The sequence below is a fragment of the Camelina sativa genome, chromosome 1 (assembly GCF_030686135.1).
Source record: "Camelina sativa cultivar CO46 ecotype springtype chromosome 1, ASM3068613v1".
NCBI lineage: Eukaryota > Viridiplantae > Streptophyta > Magnoliopsida > Brassicales > Brassicaceae > Camelina > Camelina sativa.
In genome coordinates this window covers 25,773,300-25,793,151 of record NC_141880.1, presented here as the reverse complement: position 1 = coordinate 25,793,151, position 19,852 = coordinate 25,773,300, and the positions used below count along the sequence as shown (strand labels likewise).

Here is a 19,852-nt window from a genome sequence, read left to right as displayed (position 1 = left end):
TTCGCGGTTTGTGAACAGTGAAAACTGTTCACTTTCTCTCTCTTTGATATAAACAAAAAAAAGTAACTGTTGATCTGAAAAAAAACTGTTTAATGATTGTTAGATATGAGTAATAAACTAACTTTTGGATAACATTCGAGTAATTCTTTCAAAAAAAATTATTGTTCAAGTGTGTGAAAGGTGGGTATTGTTGGGCATTTATATTGAGGCTGAATTTATATTTATGGGTATTAATGGGCTTTTATTTTGAGGTCCAATATGCTTATGTTTATTGTTTATGGGCTTAACCGCCACCATCTCTTTTCGCCAGTATGGTTATATTTATGGTAATTTTCATGGCGGCGAGGTCACCGGGCTTTGTATAATAAGACGATTCCTAATTTGACGAAGAACAAGAAGAAGAAGAGATTAGCCATGGAGGATGAATTGGAAGGTCTAAGAGCTCATTTTCCTCTTTCGTTCGGTAAGACATCGAATGTTTCGGCGCCAACCGAAGCTATCCACAACGCAACTCGCCGCACCGATGTAGCCACCACCGAAGCCGAAGTCTCGTCTGATTTTGCCACGAAGAATTCTAATTCCGGTAAATCCGAATCCGGATTCCCTTCTTTGTCTTCTTCCTCTGAAACCTGGCTCCGAAGTGTCCCCGGTCCGAATCGTAACCCTAATAGCTCCAGTCTAGCTCCTTCCGATGATGATCTTGGCATTGGTACGCCACCTCCTCCGTCTAAACCGACGCAAGAGGAGGATGACGGAGTTTTAATGGGACCACCGCCGCCACCAAAGGGACTCGTGAACAGTAATGATTCTGATGATGAAGATGATATGATCGGTCCTCCGCCGCCGCCTCCGGCTGCAGTAGACTCGGATGAAGATTCAGATGGCGATGATGCTGATGACAACGAGCAGAATCGTTACCAGATTCCACTGAGCAAGGAGATTCAACTCAAGGGACACACAAAGGTATATAGTAAACAATCTAAAACTCTTGTTTGAACTACTCTCATGGAATCAGATTTTAAATTCGATAAATTGAGCAATATTTTTTTTGTTTCGTGGAATCAGATAGTTTCGTCTCTAGCTGTCGATAGTGCTGGAGCTAGAGTTCTTTCCGGAAGCTATGACTACACTGTGCGCATGTACGATTTCCAAGGGATGAATAAAAGACTTGAGTCTTTTAGGCAGATCGAACCATCTGAGGGTCACCAAGTTCGTAGCTTGAGCTGGAGTCCCACTTCTGGTCAATTTCTATGTGTTACTGGTTCAGCACAAGCTAAGGTATATATGTGTTTCATGAAAACGTTTCCTCTTGACTCTCTATTACAGTTCCTCTGAATTGCTCACTTTCGTTTCTTCTTTTTGAATTTCAGATTTATGATCGAGATGGACTTACTCTTGGTGAGTTCATAAAGGGTGATATGTATATTCGTGATCTGAAGAACACTAAGGGACATATTTGTGGGTTGACTTGCGGGGAATGGCATCCTTGGATTAAGGAAACGGTTCTGACTTCGTCGGAAGACGGGTCTTTGCGTATATGGGATGTTAATAACTTCCTAAGCCAAACGCAGGTACTTTTTACCTGTCTATATCCATACTTACAGTTTCTGATTTGCAATTCTTCTCAAATGATAATGGTGGTTTGATTTTAGCATGCAAGTGGTATCATTTAACTGTTTTATTGGAACAGGTTATTAAGCCGAAGCTTGCTAGACCAGGGAGGATTCCAGTTACTACCTGTGCTTGGGACCGTGATGGAAAGCGTATCGCCGGTGGCGTAGGAGATGGATCTATACAGGTAATGTTTGGAAAAGCTTGTTCTGATTTCCTGATTACATTGTGTCAGGGAAAGTTTGTGTGTCTATATAGTCTGACACGATTAGAGTACAATGCAATTTGGCTAGATTAATGGTCTTATATCTTTCTTTTTCTTTGGATCCAGATTTGGAGTAAACCGGGATGGGGAAGCCGGCCTAATATATACGTAGGGAATGCCCACACTGATGATATAACCTCTGTAAAGTTCTCTAGTGATGGGAGAATCCTGTTGTCAAGGAGTTTTGATGGTTCTCTAAAGGTATACCTTAGATAGATCATAATCCTGTTTTTGACCAGTTTGCTCAGCACTGGAAACTGAGTTCTTTTTTGAATCTTGATCAGGTTTGGGACTTGCGGCAGATGAAAGAAGCTCTCAAAGCTTTCGAGGGTCTCCCTAATAATTACCCCCAAACCAATGTGGCCTTTAGTCCAGACGAACAAATCATTCTGACTGGAACATCCGTTGAGAAAGATAGCTCAATAGGAGGCTTGCTCTGCTTTTACGATCGCACCAAACTGGAGATTGTTCAGAAAGTCGGAATCTCTCCAACTTGCAGTGTGGTGCAATGTGCTTGGCACCCAAAGTTGAATCAGGTAAACATCAACAACAATAAAAGCACTGTTCCATTCCTCTAATTAAATGTGATTCTCAACTTCACATCTGATTTCCTCTATTGCTGTAGATATTTGCAACATCTGGAGACAAAAGCCAAGGAGGAACTCACATTCTTTACGATCCAACCCAGAGCAAGAGAGGCGCATGCGTCTGTGTTGCACGTGCACCAAGGAAGAAATCTGTAGACGATTACCAACCAGAACCAGTAATACACAATCCTCATGCATTACCATTGTTCAGAGACGCACCAAGCCGTAAACGAGAAAGAGAGAAAGCATTGAAGGATCCTCTTAAATCCCACAAGCCTGAGGTTCCCATGTCAGGTCCTGGTCATGGTGGAAGAGTTGGGACTACTGGTAGTAGCTTGTTAACACAGTATCTTATGAAGGTAATGAGCCTTGGGTATCGTCTTTGATTTTGCTATTCGGGTTATCTATCTGTGTATATTGAAATATTGTTGTTGTGTGTGTGTGTTTACAGCAAGGTGGGATGATCAAAGAGACGTGGATGGAGGAAGATCCAAGAGAAGCGATATTGAAATACGCAGAGGTTGCTGTAAAAGATCCTAAGTTTATTGCTCCTGCTTACTCTCAGACGCAGCCTAAGACCATCTTCGCTAAATCTGATGACGAGGAAGAAGAAGAAAAAGAAGGTGACACGAAAAAATAATCAGTGTTTCCATATAGTACTTCACTTTCTCAACGACCATTTCCATGGATACTGTATAATGATCACAAATCATGGCACTGTAGGATAACAGAAAAAAAAAACATACTTATTCCGGATTTGCATTTTTGCATTCCTCCATTGTTAGCGCTACATTTTGCAGAAAAAAATTGTGGGACAGCGTTTTGGTATCGCATCAATTTCCCTAGGTTGAAGTATTGTTTTGTTCATAGATATTTTTTTTTACCTGAAATATCAGATTAAATAGATTTGATTTGGCAAAAATGCAAATAAGTAATGTCCATACTGAAAAGAGTAAGCATAATCTCATTTATTCTGAGAATCATTGTGAAACATGAAATCAAGTAAGCTTCTATTGAGAGATGACTAATATAAAAAGAGCAGGAAAGAAGTTTTCAAACAAGTTTGTTAATGACAAAAAGGATCAGAGATCCAGACACGATAAGCATGTCTCTGTTTTCTCGTATTCTTACTTTTTCACTGCAGTAAAATGTGAGTTAACATTTGTATTCATCACCTGTTCAGTCTTCTCTCCCTCTCTCTCTCTCTCTGTATAAAGGGTAGTAAGTAAAGTTACCCTCAATTGCTTCTTTTTTATCTGTTTTTGTATGATTTTGACTTTGGATGGTATCTTCAGTTTGTATTGTATAGGTTGATGAGCTTCAGCGACCCCCATTCTCAAAGCTCGATAGTCGTGAGTCTGATAAAACACTAAATAGTTGTGTGTCTACAAATAACTGCAAAAAGCCACAATAATAGAAGAAGAAATAGAGCTTGTTAGTCTCTGGATTTCAGTGGGAATATCAAAATCTGATCCCAAGATCATTAAAGAGGACTTTGTACCTTAATGAAGGGTCGGTCTCTACCAGGAAATGAATCAATAAAACTGTCCTTTAGGAGTAGAGAAACCTGAGAAAGAAAGTTTCAGATAGTTTAGTTAGGTATAGAGAGGAAGTAGTTCTTCTTGTTACGCTTTTTGGGAAGAGTCGCTATATAAGTACAAGTACCCTGTCGCTATTAGATTGAACACTTGTTATGGTATGAGAGTGTAAATCTGAGCAAAGAGACTCCATGTAATCTCTCATTACGCTCAAGAATTTAGTCGCCGCTTCTGCCTGAGAATCAGTCGGTCATATGAAATCGGGTCAAGTAATTTTAAGTTTTGGTACACAATTTTAGGACATAATTGGTAAACTACTTACTTGCACTTCATTGCATTTATAAACCGGGTGTCTTCTAGCGTTCGAGCTCTGATGAGCCAGTGTGGCATGGAGTGGAGCCAACTGAGCCACAAGTTCTCTACACTGAGGCAATGCTGGCATGTTACATATTTTGACCTGGAGAAACATAGTAAACGTTACATCCCTTCAGACTATAGATATTATCGACGGTTTCGGGTACTGAACAGAAAGAAAGAAATGAAAGGACTCTCATCATGATGAGGCCACCAACCTGATTATTGAGGATGTTAACTAGAATAAGATTAGACGTCTTGACCTTCCAATCAATAGGTTTACTGTGTATACCGACCTGCCAGGTGACGCAAACGCAGACCATGTGAGCAACAAGAAACATACATAGTTCATGATTGACGATGCAGCATGGACTAGATTCGGGGTTTTTATGGTGTTTATTATATAGACTGATGAACATTCAACTCCGCAGAATAAGGAATCATCTAGCTTTTAAAGACATCGCACAAGTTACTTTATATATGGAGTATAAACTTACAAGGAAGGGAACTGGTGCCTCGAGGAAATCAAACATCCTTCCAGGCAGAACCTGAAGACAAACAGAGAGAAGTTACGACAAGAAAACTACACATTCGACTGGTCAACTTTTTTTACTAGTGATGTCATGCTTACCGGAAGCAATAAACTCTGCCACTGAAATGGCCGAATCATTGGCACAAGAGACAGTACTATTGCTGACAAAACACCCTGCAATAGTTGTCAGTCAGTTCAAGTGACCATTTCCATTTGAATAACGATCAGAAGATAGATTTAACTAACCAGATTCGGGCAGATTACAACAATTTGCTTCTCTAATAATACTCCAGCAAGGAGTGACATTATCTGGAAGGAAGAAAAATACTTTGTAACTCCAGATATATGTTACCAGTGAAAACACTCTCAAGGCACAATAAAGAGAGATGGACACCCAACGCAAAACAATAGTTCCTTATCGATAGGTTGTTCTAAAAGAGACACTGAACAACCACAAGAAAAGAAAGGATGCTAAAGAAGAGGCCATACAGTTTCAAGAGAGAGAATACGACAAACTGTTGCTGTTGTCCACATTGAGAGACCCATGGCCTCCTCAGCAGCTGTCAACCTTGCATTTATCTTTGGCAAAGAAGAAGAAGAAGAAAAGTTGTTGAGATGAGACTATAAAATAGAGACAAGACTACACAAGGATATTTTCCGAAATCAAATATACCTCGGAAGAATCAGAAGAGCAAATATATTCTTCTGACAAACCTAAAGCTGTAACTGGAGGACGGGTATACGCGATGGATTGTAAATGTTCCAGTGGGTGGAAAACTACTTCACTTCCACGGGAAGGAATTGCCAATGAATGGTAGCCGCAAACTAACTGTAACGCATCATTGTTGTGTTCCTATCAAGGTGAGATACCATATAACAGTATATGAGAACCGTGAAGAAGAGATGATAGAGCAACTAAATATAGTGAAGCTACTAGTGGTCTCCTTACCTTAGCCCATTCCAGTATTAACTCATCTCCGAAATCATTTTCACTATTTGATAAATCATCAATGTCATCTGACAACACACTTCTAGCTGAACTGCCATATATAAAAATGTAAATCTGAATCATAACATTAACTGAAAAGAAGACAACCACATTACTTGGAGATAAGGAGTAGTTAGATCAATTTGTGTTAACTTACCTGTACACAGACTCACAGCTTTCATGACGCTCAATTGGTTGGGTCCTAGGATCAACACATGTAACCTCTGGAGAAGTGTGGCCATTCTCATAGCTTTGGGACGTTCTTTCAGGGGTACCCAAGTGGTTCTCAAATACTTCAGAAGAATTATCATCGTAACAATGGAAAACTTTTCTGCCATCTCTTTCTATTTCCTTGATCTGGCTTACATCTGAAGCATCACTGGTGACAACACTATCTGGAGATTGAGGTTCTGCAAAGTTCGAAAGCTCACTATCAGATATCAATCCAGCAGCAGCGGCCGTGAGTGCCATGACTCCCTCAACAGGTATTGCAGAAGCCATCCAATCATCAGGGTTGCTACGAGGCGAAGAGACACGGCCATCGATTTGATCATTCGTCCTCGACATTGGTGGACGATAGCATGCAGCAGCAAGAGACATCTCACTGACAAATTCGGTTATCCGTTTTAGCCGCTCCTGTGCTATCATACTGCATCAACATGTGAATGACCTTCAGCATAAGCTTCTCGGTCTTTGTTTGATGCAAGGAAAAGCCAGTAACTACTAAGAGTAAGGGCATCTTAAATTACCTGTTTAACATCTCGAAGTGTAGTTCAAAGAAAGGAACTCTGGTCAGCAAGCAATAGCATCGAGGTGCAGAAACCAAAAAACGACTGCCTCCTCCAGATGAATGCAAGGGTGACGCAGTGCTTAATACACCAGGGGGTCTCTGAACAATCTCAGAGACATGTAAGCAAACACCATACAATGTCGCATCATCTGCTACCTGACAGAGAATTTGATTGCCTCATGTTACTTGACATGACTGGTGGAAGTCTGACACTAAAAAATTTAGAGAGGCAAAAAGAAAATATAGATTACCTTGAACGAAAATATGAACGATGAATCATCTGTTCCTAAATGTTCCTGCAGTGAACTCAAAAAGCATAATATGTAAACCTATATTCCAACTAACATAGATGAACTACAGAAGCTCATACAGATATCTTATTTAGAGCAATTTTCAGACCTGTCCATACACGAGCTCATTTAGATCACTGAGAGATGGGGTCCTCTCCAAAAGCCGTGCCTGTTCAGAATAATCACGTTTTAACAGTCTTAGTTGCTGCATATATCACAGAATAACCCAATGATACCAACTAACATGATGAATATTATTACCAGTAGTACGAATCAATTCTATGTAAATTCTCTAGTTAACTGACATGGCTCATAACTAATAATACACGGAAGAACATTAGAATAAATAAAGATGCACACCAGACATATCATACCTTGACACCACCAGGGAAACAGAAAGTTGCTAGATCCTTTGGACGCATTACCACCTTCTTCCCAGGAGGGTATTTAAAAAGAATCTGTGCATTGAATGAAAGTTGATAAAGAGAAGCACGAAACCAACTAAAATCTGCCATGAAGCAGAACAGACGCATATAACTATCAGAAGAAATGAAAGAGTGGCAAACATAGTATACAACGAGACAAAAAAAACATGAATAAAAACAAATTACATGTTTCTAAACATGCCAAAACAATGTGAACTCAGAGAAAAAAACCAAGGTAACACAAACCTGTGGCTCCAATATTGGAAACTGAGGCCCACGGTGACGGAGTATTCTGTAGTCTGCCACTTCATACCTTGACATCTCCATTTCCCATTTCTTTCTTCTACGGAAAGCCTCTTCCACGGGCTTCAAATTCGTTTCCGGATGAAGCCCCACAATGATAAAATGTTCAAATAGTGACGTTGGCTCCTTTACTTTTCCTTGATCCTAGAGTATTTAACAAATGGAAAATATTGGATAGCTAATATTCTATGCGAAGACCAGAATCGTTAGACGATTATGGGGAAGAACTAAGTAGCCAGAAATGTGTTTAAAAGGTTTAACAGGACACCCAAGAGAGCATAAATACCAGAGCTTTAGAAGAGTGAAGCTGGTACCACTGTCTTTTTTGGTTAGCTAAGACCTCAGGATTGAAAGTGGGGCGGTTATCCTCACGAAGATTGCTGACCCCACGCCAAGCCTTTTGCATCTGTGTTTTCAATCTCTGGAAACTGTTGGTGCGCCTGTGTCCAGGAGTCCCAATCTCACTTTGGCTGCGCCTATGTCCTTGTGTAGGTGACTGCGGTAAGACAGGTCCATTGAAGTATACGTTTTGATATTGCTCTCCAGCTGCTTTAACAGCATCCTCAGTATATGGGGAAGAGGAGGAGTCCTGCTCTCCTGTAACTTCTCTCATTTCCATCTTTCTAATACTTGTGTCATTAAGTGGTACCTCGCATCTTGGACTCTGCGGTTCATCATCATTTTCCCTCAGCACCAAACTCGAGTTATCATCACTGTTGTTACTTTCCAACAATCTGTTCTCATCCTTATTATCACATCTATTACCTATTCCTGTAGCTTCTCCGGTTTCACCCACCTTGAGATGAAGGAGTTCATCTGCTTTAGCTCGACCATTTGCCACTTCTTTAATCTCTGTACTAGGAGTAGCATTGTCATCCCTCTCAGGTGAACCTGAACCAGAATCTTCTTCATCTCTCTCCAACACAGCTTGTTCACTACCCTTATTTACCTTTTCCAAAGACTCATGTCCGTTGTTATCATTCTGAACACTCTCAGATGAGCAACACTCAGCATTTTCTCCATTTATTTCACTCGTTACAGGACTGCCCTCAACATCAATTTCCTCCATAACCTGTCTTTCACTCCTCGGGGTACCCACCACGTCTACTTCATCATCTTTCAAAAACAAACCTTCCTTAACCATGTCCAACGTGTTGTTGTGGTCATCCCTGCTAGTCAATGTTCTCCAACCATCATCATCGCCATCCCTAAAATCTTCTTCTTCCACATCCGTGTTCTTCGGGTATCCTACTCTATTTCTTCTATCTCCCCGATGAACAGCCAACACGTCTCCCTGCAGCATATCCGCCTGCTTCATACAGCAACTGTCTCCCTCCCTCCCTCCCTCACACAACATGACCAAATTCAATCACTACTCCCATAATTTCTCCTATAACATCAAAGTATCAAACAAACTAATCAGAGAAGTATTAAAAACTTACAAAAAGAAAAAAAGAAAGATGAATCGCAATTTCTCCTGTGAGAACCTATTGGAACTTGAACAATCTTACGATCTCAATAAACCAATCCTAATATATATAACGAAACCCTAATTTTCCAGAAGAGTTGAAAGTATCAACTTCAAAAAAAAAAAAACGAATTCAAGGTTCCAGCTATGTGTGTGACAAATTAATAATATATAAATAAAAAACTTCGAATCCTCAAAATTAAATACCTACAAATCTTCCAGCAAAATCAAAGCTCCTCCTGGGGAATATTTAGTTGAGGATTCAAACAAAGAAAAATCCAAAAAAAAAAAAAGAAAAAGAAAAGAGAACTTGTAACGGAAGCTTGGATTATGGAGGGAACGCAATGAATGCGAAGATTAGATTAGAGAGAGAGAGAAGAGAAAGAGATTACAAAAAACAACAAAAGTGGAAATTGTAATCTTTCTTTCTGTTTTTTTCAATTTTCTTTTTTTTTTTTTTTTTGGTTGGGGATGGGGAGGGAGGGACGAAAAAGACAGATAAATAAAGTTTGTACTAAAAATAGAACTTTTTACGAAAAAGGGGAGGAGGAGAGGTTATTACTTGAGACCAGGAGAAGACGAAGAGACACACAAGCTCATCTTCTTTTCATTCATTTGGTCTTCTTCTTCTTTTTTAACCCTCCGTCCTCCCTCACGTATTTTTTTGTTTCCTTTAACTCTACTAAACGTGGCCTTCATGTTTTTATATGAACGAACACCCCACAAATTTGTTGATTTATTTGACTTGTTTTTATCTAATTTAAACCTCATTACTACTACTCAACCCACACACAATAACGGAAAAAGCAATTTATCCAATCCAATTATGCATTCCTATGCCGACATCTGAATCGTTTTTTTCTTCTTCTTTTGCCAAATGTAGAACATATTGAAAATCTATAGTTTTTTTTTTAAATATTAAGAAATTCTAGCTACTAACACAAACTCAATCATTACATCTCTAGATAGTTTGATCACAATTCACTTTGCTTTTAGAGCAATTCTACTGTATGTTGTTAACTATATCAGTAGGCGTAAAATCAGTTGCTCTTGGTTTAACATTTATAAACATGAATTGGAGAAACCAGCATCACTTAAATGTTCTTATGTTATAATTTGTAATTATTGTATTTATATTTTTTCAAATAAAATATATATATTTTTAGAATGCTATATATAGCAACTAATTTACCAAAAAAAACAGTTATAATTAAAAGTTTGGTCACCAATCTGTAAAACAACTAAAAGTTAGAGGTGCTTTGTTGTAAAACGTTGAAACTTGGAATTGACTTTGAACGTGCGGTAGCGCTTTACCGAACCCAAAATGGTTGAAGTTGAACTTGAATGAATAAGACAGAGAGAGATACATTGGTTTAAGTTTAGATGTCTCTCTCACGCGCTACATTCTTCCTTTCAATCTCAGCCGTTGGATTTGACTGTTACGAGAGATCCCTTTTGACCAGCATAAAGAAAGACAGAAAAATCATGATGAGTCATGAAGGTTGATTTTTTGTTCTTCAACGCAATAAATTTCATTATTAATTATATCTTATGTATCAACAGACTTAAGAGGGCTTGACTTGTTCAAACGTAGTGTTTAGTAGCAGGAGAACCGAAATGAAAAATTCAACAAAATTGTCAATGCTTCCATCTTCATGTAAAACAAAAAAAAAAAAAAAAAATGCAGATTAGAAGGTTTGTTAGAACGTGCACATAACACGCTAAACGATGAGTATATTATAAGGGAGATGCGGAAGCTGAGGCGCCATTTATACTGTGAAGATGGCTTAGGTCGCACATGCTCTTTGCCCACCACTTTTGGTCTTGGAATTTGTGTATATTTCTTACATAAAATACTTCATCCTTTTTTGTTTAACTCCGTATTACACTACAAATTACAACTAATATTCCTAATAATTTTATTTCCTAAGCAAAAGATTTGTTTTGATGTTGTCTTTTCAATACAAAATAGTAGAAATTAAACTTTTGCAACCAAAGAATATATGAATATATATATACTACATGATAAAAGAGTTTTGTTGTTAGACAAGTGGTGTCAAATGTCGATAGCTACTAAACAGCGGTCAATGACATTGACAGCGATATTAATTTATTTTTCCTTAGTCAATCTTCAACAAACATAACAATACTCCACTAAAAGTTAGAGGTGCTTTATTGTAAAACGTTGAAACTTGGGAGTAAAATATAGGAGTTCTTAAAATAATAAGAAGAGTTTGATCATTAGGAAAAAAATAATGATATATCAAAACCAAAACAATTTATATGAAATCACTAGCCCTATATATATGTATTGAGTTAAGGCCCATTAGGCCCATCTTCACAAAAAAAAAAAAAAAAAAAACTCGTCGTCATTCTTCGTCACCACCAGGAAGCAGCACAATATCTGCTTTTGTGACTTTTGTCCAAACCAAACCCTAATTTCTTTGTTCAAAGTTTCCATTTCTTATTACCTCGAAAATTTCCCGGGTAATAAACAAAATCAAGTCTTCCTTTTTTGGTATTATTCTTACAATTCGGTAAATCTACTGGATTCTGGTGTCCTCTCACATGCCTTCTGATCCATTGTTCGACTTCGAAATCGCTCCGAGTTTCGCATCCATTTGAAGAGTTCTTGTGATCCGGTTTCGAAAAATGGGTTCGGGAAATCATAATGATGTTGTTGTTGTCGATATCAGCTCAGACGAGGAGGAGGAGGAGATCAATACAGGAGTAGTAGACAAAGAGTACTTCAAATGGCTAAACAATGTTATCGACTCCGTCGATGATAAATCGGACAGTACCGATTTAGTCGAGGTTCTTTCTGAGGTGAAAGGTTGCGTTGATTCTCAGTATCGGAAGCCAAAGGAGGATGATGATGATGACGACGATTGTGTGATTTTGGATGGTGATCCCGACAAGACGACGAAGACTGCTTTAGTGGACGGAGATGGTGATGATAAATTAGCCAAGAATAATGATGATGATGACGATGATGTGCTTGTAGTTGGTCAAAAGGGTGAGGTATAGTATTCCCACTTGACCCTTTTCATTTCCAATTCCAAGTTCTCTTTTTTCATTTTGATTCTGTATGTATGCGTTAGTCTTGTTTAGCTATGAGGCTTGGTAATTTCATGACAATGATTGATTGGGTATTTCATAAGTAGAAGAATATGTAGACCTTTTTTTGTCTAGGAACTGTTGTGGGGAATGGTTGATTCATTGAACTGTTTTGGTGTAATTGTGTACTAATCAGTGTATCTTTGGATTGTTTGTTTGTTGGTGTGTTCCATCTTCTTTATGCAGGTGTTGTACACTTTTAAGTTTCCCTAATACTCAAAAGCAAAATTATTTGTTTTGTAGATAGCATGTAGAGATTTCCCTCATCCTCGACATTCGTGTGCTAAGTATGCGTTCAACTCAACCTCACATGAGAAGTACTGCGACATGGTAAGCATCTAAAGACTCTAATTCTGCACGGAGCTTTAATGGTTCTGTTTCCTGGCTAATCCTTTTTCTTTTGGTTTCACTTTTCAAGTGTCACTGTTATGTGTGTGACATCCGTGCTCCATGTCCGTACTGGTCTATTGGTGTCTCCACCATAAATCATTGTCATGCTAATGATAACGAGAAGATATGGCAGACTCAGCGCGAATTCTTCAGGACGGGATACATGCCTACCCCACCATCTTCTAAACCTACTCCAAGTATCTTACGGTTATCACAAAACACTTTGCTTCAGAACCAGGTTGGTATCAGGCCTTGTTCATCATCTACCCGTGTTGCTAATCCCTCAAATGTCAAAGCCAGGCTTAGAATCAGGCAACCGATTCCACACAATCAAGGGTTGCAGAGTCGACCAGCGCAGTCATTGAGCAGTGTTTGCAACAACGTGATCCAAAAGGATAGAAGTTCTTATAGGCAACGATCCCGAGTTGCCTCTTCTGCGGGAAGTGGTAACAGCATCCGGTATAACGATGCTTCACGATCAAGCCACCACAGCTCTTCCGTAGTGGCACCACCGCCAATAAGCCCGGATATGTACACTCAACAACGCAATTATCAGCCGAGTGTTAGTGATCATTGCACAGCTCTACCTGGTTCTCAGAGCAATAGGTACACTAGACATTCAGACCAGAACATACATGGTAGTGGAAATCGTCAGTTTGTGGATCTGTTTGTTCCATCTGAGGCTCCTCTTACTACTGCAGATTCACAGACAGCGACGGTACAGCAGCAACCAGGGACTAATGAAAACGTCTTGGAGACCAAACTATCGGAATTTGAGAACTGGCTAATGGACAACCCTAACCAATCCGGGCCGGTTAGTCCTTTGCCCGAACCGGTAAGTCAAGACTCTGTTGGTACGTTTTCATTTGATTTCGAAACCTTCTTGAATGATTGAAGCATAACTGTTAGTTTGTATCTTATCATTGTCCTTAGGCTAACTTTCTTCACTGATTAGTAGAGTGAGTAGATACATTACCTATGTGTGTATCATATTATTAATTAGCTGCTACTAGTACGTCAGATAATTGAAGTTGAAAAAGTTCATTTTTGTCAATTGACATAAATATTGTTTTGTTGGCGGAAAAAGATGGTTAGAAATCGTAAGCTTATATAATTTAGGTTTTAATTGTTCTTAGGTCAAAAATGAAAAGTGTACGTACAAAATCACAATATCATGTATAATAAGTTGTAACACTAACAAAGTTGCTATCAGAGTAAGTAACATAGCCACACAAACAGCAAAGGCTCTCAACAACAATCCAAAAGGGATAGATATATAAAGTGTGAAACTAAACTGCTCATTTGGATCAAGAGCAGCAGAGAACGAGTGTTGTTACTACAGCTGCTAACCTGGATCCATATTAGTAGAGTTTAATTTATTAAGTAAAGGGTAGGGCTGGGCAAAATAACCGATAACCAAATAACCGACCGAAACCGAACCGAAAAAAACCAAACCGAACCGAACCGAAATTTTTCAAATACCCGAATGGTTAGTAAAAATCTATATCCAAACTAACCGAAACCGAACCGAACCGAACCGACAATTAAATGGTTAACCGAAATATCCGAAAACCTAGAAGATATCAAATATTATATACTTAATATTATGCAAAACTATAAAATAAACTTAAAATATAAATTATTTCTAGATTTAAAACAATTAAATATTTTAAATAATCAATATATGTAAATGTTATTATTTTGAATTTACAAAGTTAAATACTATTTTGTAAAATTGAATCCATATTTTTCCCTTTTTTGTATTTTTGTTATTGTATATTTGGTTAATTTTGGTTATATTCGGTTAGTTTTGGTTATATTTGGTTTATTTGGTTAATGTTAATATAATTTATGTTAGTTATGGTTATTTATTTAAATAACCAAACCGAAACCGAACCGAAAGAAACCGAACCGAACCGAACCGAAATTTCAAAAATATCCAAATGGTTACTATATTACTATATCCAAAATAACCGAAACCGAATACAACCGAACCGAAACCGAATGGTTAACCGAATGCCCAGGCCTAGTAAAGGGCATTCCAAAATGAAAAATTTCCTTAAATCAGTTGTAACTTTTACGGAAGGTTCGTAAAAAACATTGTAATATTTTTGGTCAAAAAATACTCCTACCTAAAATCTAGAAAGACTTCCGCTTATGAACTGAAATCAAATAATGAATGAAGTCTTCTTAAATAATATACGAGATTTCCTGAATAGATATCCTAGTAATTTTGGGAAAGAAAAACATGAAAATGTAACATTTTAGAGAATTTTGTTTTTGGCATTATTTCTTAAATATGCTTTAGCAAAATACTACTTAGATAGAATTTGTCAACCAAAGAAAATGAAACTTTCTTTTCCGCTTGGGTTTGTTGAAATAGATTTAGTTTCCAAATATGTAGTAAGGCCCGGCCCAATAAGGCAACTAACGCCCAAAAAAGAAACGGTTTTGACGATGTGACGGTAGCAAACGGCTACCAGTTTTGTCGTTTCGAGGAGCGTAGACACCACGCGCATAAGAAAGCACGTCAGTGTTTGCTAAATGCCATCATCATCGCCTTTTTTTTTTTTTTGTGTGTGTGCTGCCTTTCTCCGAAAGCAGTCTCACTACGGCAACAACACACTACCCTACGCCCCCCTCCTTGGCCCTTCCCACCATCAGCATTAAATTCTCTCTCTCTCTTCGCTTCTTCTGGTTCGAATTCACTTTACTCTCTTCTCTTCTCCTCTCTCTCTCTACCACTCTGATACCTTCGCCGGAGAAGCTCTCGTTCTCTGTATCGTCGGTGAAGCTCGACTCTGTTTCCTGCTCTGTACAGATCTCGAGCCGCATTTCGTGGATCTGTGCAAATCGCGTTTTAAACCTACTCGATTATTGTGTAACCCTAGGGTTTTTGATTTTTTTTTTGGGAGGAGGGAAGGAATCAATGTCTGTGAAGCTTTGAGGAAGTTATGGTTAGACGTTTGGTTCTGGTTAGGCTTCGTTTTGGCCGACGGGGAGTGTCCGGCGAGGCTGTGAGGGTTTGGTTTCTCCGTTGTTGTTGACTAATGGTGGTTTTTGAGTTTAGATATGATGCCGAACTTTGCGATGCTTCTGCTGTTAATTCTTCTTCTTCACTCTCTCGGCTCGTCTCATATATGTTTTGGTATGGATCTAGTTAACTGATTCTTTTTCCCCTTCTGATGTGTTTGCTTGGTGAACCAATTTAGGAAACGATTGAGATAGGTGAAATTTACCTTAGTTAAGTTTTTGGTTGATTCTTACTTTGACAGCTCAAGATTAGTTGTTGGTGTTTATCTATATTTAGAATTGTTTATTGGATATATTTGGAAGCTAACTTTATTATGTACAAAGTAAGCAAAAGGGTTTAGTAGTACGATTCAGATTAATTACGTTTGGAATCTGTTATTGTGAAGCGTAAGAGTGACGATGAAGTCCCACGTTTTGCGCCTTATTTGGCACCACCCAACCTTAAATAGCTAAAATGCACATAGAGCTTACTCTTTCTTTTCTGAGTTTCTTGAAGGGAATATCGAATTCGCGTGACATTCTCTTGGCCAAAATGTATTCGTTAACGTAGGCATTGTATTTTTATATCCAAGATGAGGATGGAGTATGTATACTTCTAGAAACATTCTCTTTCCGAAAGTATTCACTGCTATGAATATTCGACATGTATAGAAAGAATCTGTAGATGACTTATCAGCTTGCTCTTATCATTTGCAGCTCGGCTGTTTCCAATAAGTTTGCCATTTACGCGATCAAAGTCCCATCAAATGCATTTTTTTCATCCTCATCTTAATCCATCATTTGCTCCTGCACCTTCACCAGGTCAGCAAGGAATCCTGTTTGTCACATATACATTCTGTAATTATGTTTCTGTATAGGAATATTTATTGGTCATTTTCTTTCCATTTTTCAGCTTTTTCCCCTAACCCAAGCCGCATTCCACCTCCAAGGCGCAAGGGTCATCACCATCATCGTCGCTGGCATTTAAGAGGCAATGCGACTGCAGTGTCACCTTCTTCACCTGGTAATTTTGTTTTGCTTGTTGTTGATTATCCTGCGCCCTATGCTAGTGGCAAGGAATATATTTTATATGCATCTTCAGACTATAGTCGATAGATCAAGCGTAGTAACTACTTTTTCCTGTGTGTTTCCGGCTTTCCTTTTTGGTAGACTGTCAGCAGACATGTGTAGAGCCTCTCACTTCAACTCCTTTTGGTTCACCTTGTGGTTGTGTCTTCCCCATGAAAGTTCAGGTTCTACTAAGTGTTGCGCCTTTTTCTATTTTCCCCGTGACCAACGAGTTAGAGATTGAGGTTGCTGCTGGAACGTACTTGGAACAAAGCCAAGTGAAAATAATGGGTGCCAGTGCCGACAGTGAAAACCAAGGGAAAACAGTGGTGGATATTAACCTTGTTCCACTTGGGGAAAAGTTCGACAACACTACAGCAACACTTATTTATCAGAGGTTCCGGCACAAGAAAGTACCTCTAAATGAGACTATTTTTGGTGATTATGAGGTTACACAGATAAGTTACCCAGGTAAACTGATTTCTTTCAGATGCAAGTTTGTACACTTTTTTTTTTGGTTTCATTTCAAAGCTTGAATCTCTTTACTTTGCTTCAGGAATTCCTTCTTCTTCGCCAAATGGATATTTTACTGCAGATGCTCCAAGTGCAAGTACTGGACTTCCAATCAATGCAACCTTTACCAACAAAAACCAGGGAATAGGTTTTAGAACGATTGCAATCATTGCCTTGTCAGGTTTTGTGCTCATTCTGGTTTTGGTTGGAGCTATATCTATAATCGTGAAATGGAAGAAAATTGGGAAGTCATCTAATGCTGTTGGCCCAACTTTGGCTTCATCGATTAACAAAAGGCCTGGTAATTTTCTCCCTCTTGACTTTATAACGCTTCGGTAGCTTTAAAAGACTCCGTTTCTGAAATATTTATACGCCTTGCAGGTGCTGGATCTATGTTTTCCAGTAGCGCTAGAAGTTCGGGATCAGATTCTTTGATGTCTTCCATGGCTACATGTGCTTTATCCGTTAGGACCTTCACACTCTCTGAGCTTGAGAAAGCAACTGATAGATTCAGTGCTAAAAGGGTTTTGGGAGAGGGCGGATTTGGTCGTGTTTATCAGGGGAGCATGGAAGATGGAACGGAGGTTGCAGTGAAACTGCTAACTAGGGACAACCAGAACCGAGACCGGGAATTCATTGCAGAAGTCGAGATGCTAAGCCGTTTGCACCACCGTAATCTTGTGAAACTGATTGGAATATGCATTGAAGGCCGTACACGTTGCTTGATTTATGAGCTCGTCCACAATGGGAGTGTCGAGTCTCACTTACACGGTGACATATTCTGATCTCTGCACTTGTAATGAAAATATATCCCAATTAGATCCATCACCACCTAAAACCTTTTTTCCGGTTGTTGACAAAACAGAAGGAACGCTTGATTGGGATGCACGATTGAAGATTGCACTTGGAGCAGCAAGAGGACTGGCTTATCTCCATGAAGATTCAAATCCCCGAGTAATCCACCGTGATTTCAAGGCTAGCAATGTTCTCCTAGAAGATGACTTTACCCCAAAAGTCTCTGACTTTGGACTGGCGAGAGAAGCAACCGAAGGAAGTCAACATATTTCAACTCGAGTCATGGGGACCTTTGGGTAAAGTTTTGTTTTTTCTTCAAATGTGATGAATACAGACACTCTGTCTATAGAAGGCGGACTTACACTGACTACCCTGGAAATAATTGCAGGTACGTGGCTCCTGAGTATGCAATGACAGGGCATCTCCTTGTTAAAAGCGATGTCTATAGTTACGGTGTGGTTTTACTCGAGCTTCTCACTGGTAGAAGACCGGTAGACATGTCTCAACCTTCCGGAGAAGAAAACCTTGTGACATGGGCGAGACCCTTACTAGCCAACAGAGAGGGCCTGGAGCAACTGGTGGACCCTGCATTGGCTGGAACCTACAACTTTGATGACATGGCGAAAGTGGCTGCTATTGCCTCCATGTGCGTCCACCAAGAGGTCTCACACAGACCATTTATGGGTGAGGTTGTGCAGGCATTGAAACTTATATACAACGATGCAGATGAGACATGTGGTGACTATTGCAGCCAAAAGGACTCATCAGTACCAGACTCTGCTGACTTCAAAGGCGATTTGGCTCCATCGGATAGCAGCTGGTGGAATTTGACACCTCGGTTAAGGTATGGTCAAGCTTCGTCGTTCATAACCATGGAATATAGCTCAGGACCGCTAGAAGACATGGAGAACCGGCCTCACTCTGCCTCTAGCATTCCAAGAGAAGGAGGGCTTTTTCTACCAAACAGATCGGGTCCGTTACGGCCCATGCGTAGTAGAAGAAACTTCTTTAGATTGAGAGGAAGCATGAGCGAACACGGTGGACCATCGTCGTCTAGACATCTCTGGTCCGGCAATGGCGACTGGCTCTGAGAAACCAGAAAATGTGATGTACAGTGAAGAAAATGAAAAAAAAAAAAAAAAAAAAGAGGGTAAAAAAAGGCTCACAAACTCTTGAGCTGCACGGTTAGGTTCTGGTTAATCCGGTTTGGTTCGATTGATGAGGGTAAAGACTTACCGGTTTGATTGATTTTAGGAGCTTTATTTTTGGTTTTGTTTTCGTCAAATAGAGTAATTGTTTGTTTTTGCGAGGATGCAAAAGCACAGGGAGGATTGTATTCTAAAAGACGTCTGTATTTAGTTATCTCTTCTTTCTACCCCACAAAAACATTTTTATTTTAGTGTTCTACTATTTTTTTAGTTTATAAGTTTCAAGTTCCTATGAATTTTGCTATTTTGGCTTTACTGAGATTTGGTGAACAGTAAGTGATTTCGGTAGTTTTGGTTCTTTCATCTCTCATCCTCTTCATTGATTTCAGTAGTTTTCGATTGAATTGAATTGAACCTCTCATCCTCCTCGTTTTCGTTCACTTTGAATTGAAAGTGATTTTTCAACCTGCCTTGCTTACTTTATTATGAGTAATTGAGTATCACGTATCAAAATTGGACTCTTCTTTAAAAGACTCATACGTTTGATTTCAGAGGGTTAAAATATTCTGCATTTATGCCAATGTAAAAATCTTTCTAGTCTTTGGTGATGATGATGCACGTTTATAATCTCCAAATTTTGTTTCCACTTACATTTTCT

At 39.0% G+C, this 19,852-nt stretch overlaps 4 protein-coding genes across 11 annotated transcripts; 3 read left to right on the top strand and 1 right to left on the bottom strand.

Annotated features, from left to right (window-relative positions):
- Positions 1-264: 264 nt before the first annotated feature.
- On the top strand, positions 265-3,385 carry LOC104701873 (uncharacterized). The gene is made up of 8 exons (XM_010417634.3): positions 265-963; positions 1,066-1,278; positions 1,371-1,571; positions 1,691-1,798; positions 1,943-2,077; positions 2,161-2,412; positions 2,502-2,822; positions 2,915-3,385. Exons 1-8 carry the CDS (start codon positions 415-417, stop codon positions 3,101-3,103), a joined length of 1,968 nt encoding a protein of 655 aa, XP_010415936.2. The 5' UTR covers positions 265-414; the 3' UTR covers positions 3,104-3,385.
- Positions 3,386-3,404: 19 nt separating this feature from the next.
- On the bottom strand, positions 3,405-9,831 carry LOC104701884 (uncharacterized). 4 transcript variants are annotated; one of them, XR_015564261.1, is made up of 19 exons: positions 9,359-9,638; positions 7,970-9,073; positions 7,627-7,827; positions 7,330-7,413; positions 7,065-7,124; positions 6,917-6,961; positions 6,625-6,821; positions 6,033-6,524; positions 5,837-5,922; positions 5,561-5,740; positions 5,377-5,466; positions 5,134-5,196; positions 4,987-5,061; positions 4,853-4,903; positions 4,574-4,651; positions 4,324-4,458; positions 4,129-4,236; positions 3,965-4,030; positions 3,405-3,858 (listed from the first exon to the last, which is right to left on the bottom strand). XR_015564261.1 is itself a non-coding variant. In XM_010417643.3 (19 exons), the coding sequence occupies exons 2-19, from the start codon at positions 9,038-9,040 to the stop codon at positions 3,784-3,786; spliced, it is 3,162 nt and encodes a 1,053-aa protein (XP_010415945.2). In that variant the 5' UTR covers positions 9,041-9,073; positions 9,359-9,831; the 3' UTR covers positions 3,405-3,783. The 4 variants fall into 4 exon arrangements, 2 of the variants coding, with proteins under 2 accessions (XP_010415945.2, XP_019084832.2); XR_015564262.1 differs by having other exon boundaries at positions 9,363-9,553; XM_010417643.3 differs by having other exon boundaries at positions 5,837-5,927; positions 9,359-9,831.
- Positions 9,832-11,479: 1,648 nt separating this feature from the next.
- Positions 11,480-13,969, top strand: LOC104701894 (RPM1 interacting protein 13). Of its 5 annotated transcripts, XR_015564267.1 has the most exons (5): positions 11,480-12,172; positions 12,512-12,598; positions 12,687-13,264; positions 13,360-13,493; positions 13,872-13,894. XR_015564267.1 is itself a non-coding variant. In XM_087462609.1 (4 exons), exons 1-4 carry the CDS (start codon positions 11,804-11,806, stop codon positions 13,878-13,880), a joined length of 1,272 nt encoding a protein of 423 aa, XP_087318735.1. In that variant the 5' UTR covers positions 11,480-11,803; the 3' UTR covers positions 13,881-13,969. The 5 variants fall into 5 exon arrangements, 4 of the variants coding, with proteins under 4 accessions (XP_087318735.1, XP_010415967.1, XP_010415955.2 ...); XM_087462609.1 differs by having other exon boundaries at positions 12,687-13,493; positions 13,872-13,969; XM_010417665.3 differs by lacking the exon at positions 13,872-13,894 and having other exon boundaries at positions 13,360-13,722.
- A 1,263-nt stretch (positions 13,970-15,232) lies between these two features.
- Positions 15,233-19,490, top strand: LOC104710921 (receptor-like serine/threonine-protein kinase ALE2). Its single transcript, XM_087462599.1, has 8 exons — positions 15,233-15,806; positions 16,388-16,492; positions 16,584-16,694; positions 16,841-17,209; positions 17,295-17,552; positions 17,633-18,022; positions 18,117-18,342; positions 18,435-19,490. The coding sequence occupies exons 1-8, from the start codon at positions 15,731-15,733 to the stop codon at positions 19,135-19,137; spliced, it is 2,238 nt and encodes a 745-aa protein (XP_087318725.1). The 5' UTR covers positions 15,233-15,730; the 3' UTR covers positions 19,138-19,490.
- Positions 19,491-19,852: the final 362 nt, after the last annotated feature.